Source organism: Cajanus cajan, chromosome 5, assembly GCF_000230855.2.
Source record: "Cajanus cajan strain Asha chromosome 5, NIPB_CcT2T_4, whole genome shotgun sequence".
Taxonomy (NCBI): domain Eukaryota; kingdom Viridiplantae; phylum Streptophyta; class Magnoliopsida; order Fabales; family Fabaceae; genus Cajanus; species Cajanus cajan.
In genome coordinates, this window is record NC_138521.1 from 21,273,359 (window position 1) to 21,284,947 (window position 11,589).

General features: G+C 39.7%; 2 protein-coding genes across 2 annotated transcripts; one reads left to right on the forward strand and one right to left on the reverse strand.

Annotated features, from left to right (window-relative positions):
* The first annotated feature begins 4,589 nt into the window (after window positions 1-4,589).
* Window positions 4,590-5,495, forward strand: LOC109798521 (putative mitochondrial protein AtMg00810). Its single transcript, XM_020358840.1, has one exon. It carries the CDS (start codon window positions 4,590-4,592, stop codon window positions 5,493-5,495), a length of 906 nt encoding a protein of 301 aa, XP_020214429.1.
* Window positions 5,496-8,891: 3,396 nt separating this feature from the next.
* LOC109798642 (phosphoserine aminotransferase 2, chloroplastic) lies at window positions 8,892-10,595 on the reverse strand. Its single transcript, XM_020358984.3, has one exon. The coding sequence runs from the start codon at window positions 10,520-10,522 to the stop codon at window positions 9,251-9,253; it is 1,272 nt and encodes a 423-aa protein (XP_020214573.1). The 5' UTR covers window positions 10,523-10,595; the 3' UTR covers window positions 8,892-9,250.
* Between the last annotated feature and the right edge of the window lie 994 nt (window positions 10,596-11,589).

Below are 11,589 nucleotides of genomic sequence, written 5' to 3' on the forward strand. Positions count from 1 at the left end.
GTCTACATCCCCAATGAATCAGAATTTCCCCAGTGGGCACCAACTATGCAATGGAAAGTTGGGACACAAGAACCTATGAGTAACTGCACATCCCCTAGACGGATCCCTGCATTATCCAGCCCTCAGCGGCACCAAAATCAAAAACAACCGTCGAAGCAACATCGTGGACTGTGGAGACAAAATCATCACAACAGAATCCCCCAGCGGATAACAGCCTACGCAGAGGCAACAAAACCAGAAAATCAAAAGAGTCACCCGAATAAGGATAACCGGGATACTCCACCAACGTCGAAAGGACGACAGCCAATCATAAGGCATCGCTCACCTCAGGAAGAGCATCTTTGTGTCTGCATCCCCACGGAATCAGAACTTCCCAGTGGGCACCAACAACGCAATGGAAAGTTGGGACACAAGAACCTATGAGTAACTGCACATCCCCTAGACGGATCCCTACGTTATCCAGCCCTCAGCGGCATCAAAATCAAAAACAACCGTCGAAGCAGCATCGTGGACTGTGGAGACAAAATCATCACAATAGAATCCCCCAGCGGATAACAGCCTACGCAGAGGCAATAAAACCAGAAAATCAAAAAGAGTCACCCGAATAAGGATAACCGGGATACTCCACCAACGTCGAAAGGACGTCAGCCAATCATAAGGCATCGCTCACCTCAAAAAGAGCATCTTTGTGTCTGCATCCCCAAGGAACCAGAATTTCCCCAGTGGGCACCAACTACGCAATGGAAAGTTGGGACACAAGAACCTATGAGTAACTGCACATCCCCTAGACGGATCCCTGCGCTATCTAGCCCTCAGCGGCACCAAAAAAAAAAAAAACAACCGTCGAAGTAGCATCGTGGACTGTGGAGACAAAATCATCACAAATCCCTGGAGAGGGCAAACTCACGCTACCAAAGTGACCAGAAGCACGGAGGTATGAAACCCTAGGGAGGGCAAACCGCAGACCCTGGAGAGGGCAAACTCACGCTACCGAGGTTGTCAGAAACACCGAGGTATGCACGAGCCTGGAGAGGCGACGACTAATACTCAGCTACCCCGTCGTCAGAAACACGGAGGTATGCAGCTACCGAGGTTGTCAGAAACACCGAGGTATGCACGAGCCTGGAGAGGCGGAACTCAGCTACCCCGTCGTTAGAAACACGGAGGTATGCAGCTACCGAGGTTGTCAGAAACACTGAGGTATGCACAAGCCTGGAGAGGCGGTACTCAGCTACCCCGTCGTCAGAAACACGGAGGTATGCAGCTACCGAGGTTGTCAGAAACACCGAGGTATGCACGAGCCTGGAGAGGCGACGACTAATACTCAGCTACCCCGTTGTCAGAAACATGGAGGTATGCAGCTACCGAGGTTGTCAGAAACACCGAGGTATGCACGAGCCTGGAGAGGCGGTACTCAACTACCCCGTCGTCAGAAACACGAAGGTATGCAGCTACCGAGGTTGTCAGAAACACCGAGGTATGCACGAGCCTGGAGAGGCGGTACTCAGCTACCCCGTCGTCAGAAACACGGAGGTATGCACGAGCCTGGAGAGGCGACGACTAATACTCAACCTGGAGAGGCCACTCAACAATTTTCCCACCGGAAGACACTACAAGTTGGAAGGATGGCTTAATCCCTGGACAATTGGGTCAACTCCTTTACTTGTCAACCGGTACACCAAAAAGCCGTTCGACTAAGTAAAGGGGGGGCAACTGTAGACCCCTAAAATTGTCCGGGTCGGAAATAAAGCTTAAAGACTCTCGAAGACCGAAGGAAAGTCAACCGGAAGGACTCCTGGAAGACCCTAGGATGATGCTCTGTAGGTCTAGAAGTCTTAGAGTAGCTTAGAATAAGGGTGTGCGAGGATTGGAGCTCAATACACCCTTCCAGAGGTTCAGTACGGCCGTACTGAGCCATTTGAACTGCAATACGGTCGTAGTGAACTCAATACGGCCGTACTGAAGTTTTTGAACTTCAGTACAGCCGTACCAAATTTAATACGACCGTACTGTAGTTCAAAAAAACTCAGTACGGGTCGTAGTGAAATCAATACGGCCGTACTGAAGTTTTTGAACTTCAGTACAGCCGTACCAAATTCAATACGGCCATACTGTAGTTCAAAAACCCAGTACGGGCCGTATTGACCTCTCAGGCCGTATTGCGCCCCAATCCTATAAATAGGACGTCATTTGCACGTCCTCCCACACTTTTTCCAGATTTCTGGACCCTCTGGCTGAGTATTCTGGGGTTTTTGAGCAGTGTTCTGCCCTAGAAATCTCTCCGAGAGCCAATCCGACGAAGTTCTTGAGTTCTGAGCATTTAGCTTGAGGATTCGAACTAGTCGAAGGGAAATCTCTTTGATTTTCAGAGTAAAAATTATTTTTAGGGAAGGAACGAGCGAGCGTGTATTGGGAAGGAGCGCCAAAAAGCCTCCTAACGTCTGTTTAAATATATAAAAGCACGCTTCAAAGGTTTCTTTTCCAAATCCCTTCTTTTACCTCTTTCTGATTGTTGCATTGCATATTTAGAATTTTCATCATGTAAATATTCCGCTTATAATCGTTTCTAATAAATAGGGATAATTTAGTAATTTTACACTATTATTTATGAAATAATCCGTCATAGGGAACCCGAAAGGGGCGTTGTGGGGTGCTAACACCTTCCCCGCACGTAACCGACTCCCTTACCCAACTCTGGTTGTAATGGCCAAGGTTGATTTGCGAAAATCAATTGCCTTATCCCTTTTTCCAATGTTTTGAGTAAAACATTGGTGGCGACTCCAAGAACCCTTCTTTTTGCGAAAACCACTAATCCATGGAGGGTCCCGCTTGGGATTAACATGGATTGGTGAAAGTCATTTAAACAAAATTGTTAGCTCGATGAGGTCTCAGTTTGAGAATAAGTCGTTCTAACAATCCATCATTTTTCAAAACTTAAAAAGAGTCCAACCATCGTCGCGAATGCCAAGGTCCGTTTCGGCGGGTGGCGACAAAGCCTGGAGAGGCTAGTCAATGAATACTCATTACTAGCCAGAAGTAGCTGATCAGAATATACTAGTGTCGACGAGTGAAGCCGATGGGCCAGAAGGTGGTCGAGAATACTCACTGCTAGCCAGAAGTGTCTGATAAGAATATACTATCATTTGTTACAAATATTTTTAGACGAAAACCACACATGTTTAATTTATTATCATAAAGGACGACTTGTGGTTAAGAAGCATTTTCTTTAAGTAGACGATGAATTTCCCATACGAAGAATCATTCGTTAAACCAAACCTGGGTAGTTTTTATTTAACATTTACTAACATCATTTTATAGGACAAAAGAAAGTTTTCTTGAGAAAAGTTTTTAAAATACCTTTGTTCACACATACACATATTCAAACTCCCTTCTATGTGTTTCATGTCTAACTTCAATGTTACCATGGATGTGTCTTTTGTGGAAACTTAGCTCTATTATGGTAACCCTACTCATCTTCAGGGGGAGAAGAATGGTGAAGATTGCAATGTAGGAGGCACATTTGGAACATATGGCGTGTTTACATCTGATGTACCATAGGGGCCCGAAATTATTGGAGTAAATCATGATATGAATATTAATATAGGACCGGTTGGTATTAATGAGGCAACTTCTATTAGCAATGGTTCACATAATGTGTTGCACAATGGGGGCAACTCTGACAACTCTACTACATACATGTCAAGAGACCATCCATCCGAGGAATTGAGAGAAAATCAAAATCAACCCACCTCATCCTCTATTCCATGTGGGATGGATTCACAGAATGAAAATGCATGTCGAATTGAACTAGGTAAAGCAATGCAAGGTGACATAACACTGTCTTCTACGCCTCCCTCTGTACCCACTAATAAGTCTTCTGAGGATATCCAGGTACACATTACTTATGAGACTAATTTGCCTAACACCTCTAGAAAATATACATTTTCGTTCAGGTCCAATAGAGGTAAACCTCCTCTTAGATACTCTCCAGATGTGGAAGGGAAAGGAACAAAGCATCCTACAGCAGACTTTGTTGCTACTAAAAGGCTCTCAGATTCACTTATGGCCTTTTTATATCAATTATCTACTCAATCAATACCTACTAGAGTCGAGGAAGCTTTAAAAGATCAAAATCGAACTCAAGTTATTCAAGCAGAAATGCAAGCTTTACAAAAGAATAACACTTGGGATCTTGTACCTTTACCAGAAGGGAAGAGTACAATGGGTTGTAAATGGGTATTTTCCATAAAGTATAAACCTGATGGCCTATTGAGAGATACAAAGCTAGGTTGGTGGCTAAAGGTTATACTCAAACGTATGGAATAGACTACCAAGAGACATTCTCTCCTGTCGTAAAACTCAATACCATTCAAGTGCTACTATCTCTAGCTGTAAATTTAGATTGGTCTTTACACCAACTGGATATGAAAAATGCGTTCTTACATGGGAACTTAGAAGAGAAAGTGTATATGAATATACCACCAGGGTGTACTATTTCAACAAATGGAAAATTGGTGTGCAGGTTGCAAAAAGCTCTATACGAGCTGAAATAGTCACCTCGAGCATGGTTTGGATGGTTTAGTTTGGCAATGAAGAAGTATGGATACAGACAAAGTAATGTTGATCATACTCTTTTTTTAAAGAAGAGGAAAGGAAAGCTCACGACTCTTATCATCTATGTAGATGATATGATAATCACAAGGGATGACTCTGAAGAAATTAACAGGATACAAGAGCAGCTTAACTCTGAATTTGAAATGAAAAATCTTGGGGAATTAAAATACTTTCTTGGAATAGAGGTTGCAAGATCATGCGAAGTAATTTTTATTTCTCAAAGGAAGTATGTGTTAAATCTTTTATCTGAAGTTGGGTTGCTAGATTGCAAACTAGCAACGACACCTATTCCCCAAAATTTGAAAGTTGTGGAGACTAATGACCCGATACCAGCAAATCGAGAGAAGTACCAAAGATTAGTGGGAAAGCCAATTTATCTTTCACATATCCGACCAGACGTAACATATACAGTTAATGTGGTTAGCCAACACATGAAGAACCCAAGGGAGGAACATATGGAGGTAGTAACCAGAATACTACGGTACTTAAAATCTTCACTAGGAGGAGGGTTAATATATTCGAAGAATAATCATCTAGAAGTAGAAGGTTACTCAGACTCTAATTGGGTTGGAACAAAACCAGATAGAAAGTCCACTATAGGCTATGTTACTTTAGTGGGTGGAAACTTGGTAACTTGGAGAAGTAAGAAGCAAAAGAAAGTCACAAGATCAAGCACTGAAGCTAAATGGCGAGGCATGGCAAATGGGATTTGCAAACTACTTTGGCTTAGAAGATTATTGACAGAATTGGGATACAAACCAAAGTCATCCATGAAGTTACACTATGATAATCAATCAACCATTGAATTATCTAAAAATCCCATACAGCATGAGCAAATGAAGCATGTTGATGTGGACAGAAACTTCATCAATATAACCTAGATGATAAGATTATTAGTTTCCCATATGTGAGGTTTGAAGACCAGCTGGCTGATATGCTGACTAAGGTAGTATTTGGAAGGATCTTTCATGACTCTCTTAGCAAGTTGAAAATTAAAGATATTTACTCCCCAACTTGAGGGGGAGTGTTAGCTTAGCTGCCAATTACGTGATTTCTGTCAATTACACGATCTTAGGAGTTAGTTACTCCTTGATTCTATCAATTAGTTTTTGATTGTAATATTTTCCTATTATTGTGATTGATTCGGTTGTATTGGATAATACAATCACATGTATATAAGTAACTTGAAATAATGAGAATAATAAGAGTTTTTTTTTCTTCCAAAATTGGCATAGTTTTATTCCTTGAAAAGAAAGAAAAGTCTTGCTCCTCATGTGTGTGTGGCCGTGGTTGAGCGCTATAGTGGTGGGGAAAATGGAATGACAGAAATCCAACATTGTAGTAATGGTTGAGCATCATAGCCATGGAGAGAAAACTTAGCTAGTAGAAATCCAATGCTAAAGCGCTGAATTGAGGTTGTAGTGATAGGGGTAAATGACTAAATTTTGTCTTGATGTCTTCATGAAAGTTGTAGAAAATCTTCTTGTGTTTCATATGAGATAAGGATGAGCATGATAAGAGTAGTAAAACTCCTTATGTACTGTTTTATGTGAAGGTTTCCATTTAAGATGATTAAGTTGTAAGTTGTTCTAGTTGGTTAAGTTGATTTATGATGTTGTTTTCTTAAGATGTAAATGTTGTAAAGATGTATGTTGTTTACATTGTTTAAGCTAACATGATGTGAAGTTGAAAGTTGAATCTAGTATGTTGTGAAGTTATGTAGCTATGTTAGGATTCTATATGAACAATGTTGATGTGTTGTTGAGATGCATGTTGATCATAGTGTTGTAAATGAGTTGTGATGATGGTGATATGAGTTGAAAAGTGTGTTGGTTGAGTTGCGTTGAAAATTATAATGAGTTGTTGTGTTGTTGACTTATGTTGTTGATTTGTATTGTTGACCTATGTTGTTGAGTTGTGTTAACCACTTAGGACTAGAGGAGATATTTTAGAAAGTTGCATATCTCATTGTGTGGATATTGTGTTGTGGTGTTTTGAGAGCCCAATTTGTTAAAAAACCTTTCTTGGAAAGTTAACCCTTGAAGTGGATACTATATTATTTCTCCTCTAGAACTTAGTTGGTACCATGTGTGAGTAAGGTCAAGACACACGTATATGAAGCGACCACAGTATAGGGGTCAGGTCAAGCTATATTGATTACAAGTGACCAACCGAGTTAAGTACGAAGTCAGAAACTTAGTTCCTAACTGAATATCAAAAGGTTGTAGTATTTGGAGGATAGTTGGTAGGCTAATCCCATAGGAGGCTTAATTAAGCTAGCTAACGTCGTGGTAGACTCGTACCTAGTTGTTCTATTATGACATTAGTACTATACTTCTTTGTTTAAGTGACGACATTTGAGAAAATGAGTTGTTGTGTTGTGGATTTATATCCAATTTTCTGTTGATCTAGCAAGTCCAAAAAGATCATCATATATTTTCGATTCGGTAGCATCAAGTCACTTAAACTTCTCACCCTATGTTGTAGGGGATCTCCTAGTTGAAATGTGAGACAACGCATATAATTGCTGTATTGAGTTGATTGTGTTGTTCATATGCTATGTTGAACTGTGATGAGATGTATTGTTATGTTGATTTAAAGTTGGCTCATGTTAATTTGTGTTATATGTGTGATTTTACTGTGTTGTCAAAGATGAGATGATGATGTGATGTTCCTAGGTTGTGTGTGTATATATATGTGTGTGTGTGTGTGTTATTTCTTTTTCCTAACTTATTATTGTGCATTTCCATATGGTTTGGATTATGACGATCATACGTAGTATGGGAACAGGACAAGGATAGGGTTGGAATGTTGTAGTGAAGTGGCATAGAAGCTGAATGGTTTTGATGACTACCTATTGTTGATAGACATGTATAGATAATTATAATTGTTTGACTGACAACTTAATTGTATATTTACATATGCAAGATTAGTGTATGTATATTACACATATTATAGTAGTTGTTTCATCCTTATATGCATGCAATATTGTACCTATTATAGTATTTGTATGTATATGATTTTAAGTTAGTAGTTATATTGTTTAATGTAGGGACCATGACAGATTATTACAATTGACATAATTCATATAATATATCAAAACTGACAATGAAAAACTAATTTATACTCAAAATATATTAATTACTCATTTTCTTTTATATTTTTGTAAAATCTATTAATGAAATACATATTTGACCTACATGCACCAAAAACATTCATTATTTATTAATAGCACAAACCACATTCATTGATGAAATTTTTTCCTAAAATGTAACGTTTTTTATTTATTTATGTAAAATTGCTACTTAAATCGAATAATTCAAAGGGCTTTTTAAACTAAAACTTAAATGTGAAATTATTAAATATTAACTAAAATTAGCTAATTTAACTATTTTTAATGTTTGATTTAGGATTGGAGACGCCATGTCATTTGGTTAGCTCTCCTCTATAAATTTCACTTAAATTTTTAAATATACATACAATGCTTGAAAATTGAAAACCTTGCTTAATTAGGGAAATTGTGTACACTTTTCGTTAATTATTTTATGAAATATTTAATCGTTAATCAAATGAACACAAATAGGAGTAGAAACTAAAAACGTATTTTTAATCGGCTAATAATTGATTTTTGAACCAAGTAATTGAATATATGACTTCTAGAATTTAATCTCGATCAAATTTTCAAGCCAATTTGTTTCTACAATATTTCAAAAACATTGTATTACAAACATTTCTCGTCCTATGTGAATGCACATGTCTTACTTCTCTTATTCTAAGAAGCGTTCAGGCTGTCAAAGAATGTTGATCAACACAAGCAAAATTACTTTTTAAAAAAAAATTACATACTCAAACAAAGCTGACAAATGAACTAAAAACTGACTGACTCGGATCAAGATCCTGTACAATTTTATCATAATCACAAGAAATATCAAATTCAGAAAATTTTACCTTGTGCCAAAACATTGATGTAGATATAGCACCACCTATTTTGTTGCTTCATCCTAGAATTTTCGTAAGATCTACAATTCCTCCATTAAAAATTAAAACTACAACATGCTAATATGTTGGATTCAATGCAAGTACTACATCGTACACCATGTGTCTTGTACTTCATCATTCATTCACAAGGCGACAGGATAATTCTACCCCCCCAACGCAATTCTTTCTAACAAAATATTTTTATCCCTGTTACAATTTAGAAGATAAAAAGACGAGAGGAGAAAAAGCACATGTAACAAGACTTACAAGAGGTGAAATGTGATACAAACAGAGCAAAATAAACAATAAAAAATCCTAGTAAGATTTTGTTGACATTTCTCAAAACAATATATTGGCAAGGAGTTTCACACATCCTCATTAGATTTATTGAGATCACATTCCATTCCGTTCCATCTTACACCCATTAATATCACATGGGACTAAAGTAATGAACCATATAACCTCGCAACAGAAGATTATTCATAAATTCTTACCTAAACTATTTCGGCCAGATCCAAAATCATCCCGAAAACAATCTCAAAACTGCAGAAGAAAATACTACCTAGTACCCAAATTTAAACAACAAAACACAACAACAACAACAACAAAATAGTAACAAACCAAAACTGATAGAGACCTGTTTCACCGACACACTCCTCTAAGCATGCTTGGCCTGAAAATCCTTCATGAAAGAAACCAACTTCTGAACCCCAGCGAGAGGCATAGCGTTGTAGATAGAAGCCCTCATGCCACCAACGGACCTATGCCCCTTGAGCTGCACCATGTTCTCCTTCGCAGCCTCCTTGATAAACTCACCCTCCAGCTCCGACTTCTCCAGCGTGAACGGCACGTTCATCAACGACCTCACGGACTTCTCCACCGGGCACCGGTAAAACCCGTTGCTCCCGTCGATGGCGCTGTAGAGAATCTCAGCCTTCTTCTGGTTCTTCTTCTCAACCTCCACCAACCCACCCTGCTCCAAGAGGTCCTCGAACACCAACCCGCACATGTAGATGCCGTAGCAAGGAGGGGTGTTGTAGAGAGAGTGATTCTCAGCGTGAATCCTGTACTCGAGCATCACAGGAGTCACGTCCTGGGCCTGCGCAATCAGATCGTTCCTTATGATCACAATGGTGACCCCAGAGGGGCCCACGTTCTTCTGAGCGCCGGCGTAGATGACTCCGAATTTGGACACGTCAACGGGCTTGGAGCAGAAATTGGAAGACATGTCAGCCACGAGAACGGCGTTGGGGTTCAAGGGGGTGGGGTAGGTTTTGTACTCGACACCGTGGATGGTTTCATTGGCGCATATGTGCAAATACCTGGCGTCGGGGTTCTGCTGCAAATCAGCGAAAGATGGAATGTTTGTGTAGTTTTGGGCCTTGCCGGACCAGATGGGATTGGGCTTGGAGTACTTTTGGGCCTCCTTGAAGGCCTTGTCGCTCCAGGAGCCGGTGACGATGTAATCGACGGGGTCGTGGGGGGAGCGGCAGAGGTTGAGGGGGAGGGCGGCGAACTGGGTGGTGGCGCCGCCCTGGAGGAAGAGGACGGAGTATTCGGGGGGGATTTGGAGGAGGGAGCGTAGATCTGACTCGGCTTTTTCGATGATGGACTTGAAATCCTTGCCGCGGTGGCTCATCTCCATCACGCTCATGCCGGATCCGCGCCAGATGAAGAGCTCCGACTGGGCGCGGCGGAGGACGGACTCCGGGAGCGTGGCGGGGCCGGCGGCGAAGTTGAAGAGGCGCTCCTGGGAGTGGGCCTGGGTCGGGGCCTGGGGGGTGTGGAGCTGGGCCGGGGTGGAGGCGCATTTGATGGGGATGGGCCTGAAGGGGAGGGAGAGGTGGGCCGTGTGGGTGCGGGGATTGGGGAGGAAGCGCTTCTGGCTTTGGGGAAGAAGTTGCGCTTGAGGTGAAGTTGAGATTGACATGGTGGTTGTGTGAGAAGAGAAGAAGGAAAGAGGGGAATGAGATTCACAAGTCAGGAACTTTTCGCGCAATGTTTCCTTTTATATAATGCTCGTGTTGGGAGATCTAACTATGCGGAAGGTGAATGGATTCTTGGCTTTGCAAATATTCACAACTATTATTATAATTATATTTAAAGTCATTTTTAAGCAATAATATAAATAATAATAATAATAATAATAATAATAATAATAATAAATACACAAAAAAAAATAAACATGAGATAAAGATAAAATACACTACATAATCAGAGATTTAAACAAACACAATATAACCGAAATAACGATAATCATTCTTAGAAATTTATTTTCTTATGTTTTTTCTATACCCCTGATCGTAAGATTAACTAAAACATTGTCTACGAGTTTTTAATTTAAAATTATATTTGAAGTTAAAATTATAAAATTAAGAAAAAAGTTTAACTGTAAATTTTTAATTTTAACTTGAACTTAAAATAACTTTTAAAATATAAAATTCAGGTTAGATATTATTTAGATCCCCTAAATTACTTAGAAAATATATTGAATTACTTTCACATAAGAGAAAAACCCTTACCAAAAGCCTAAAGGTGTCAACAAAATAATAAATAACTAGAAATACATCATTGAATAATAGACGGGGTTGGTGGGGTGTAATAACGACGGGGTTTCGAGAGTTGGAATGAGTGAGTGTCTAGGTAAGAGGTAAGCTTTTCCGAAGTGGAGGTGTTGGGTTCGTATTTGTCTTTGTAATTTGACTCCAATATTCCCTAGGTAAACCCACGCGCCGCACATAAGTCTCTCAAAACCAACATATAATGAACTACGGGGAAATGAAAATTTAGTCATGCTTACTTGCTTATCAAATAAATTAATGATTAATTGAATATTATGTTGAATTAAAATAAATTAGCTAAAGTTTAGTAAGTTTATTGATTAACTTTATAGGCAACAAATAGGTCCTCCCAAAACTTAGTTTTTACATTTTACAAGAGATAAGATTTCATATTTACCGAATTAATTAAATGAGTCTCTCGTCACTCTCCTCAACA

Excerpts from the sequence above, each read along its gene's own strand:
- LOC109798521 (XM_020358840.1), top strand. The coding sequence starts at position 4,590 with ATGAAGAAGTATGGATACAGACAAAGTAATGTTGATCATACTCTTTTT.
- LOC109798642 (XM_020358984.3), bottom strand. The coding sequence starts at position 10,522 with ATGTCAATCTCAACTTCACCTCAAGCGCAACTTCTTCCCCAAAGCCAG.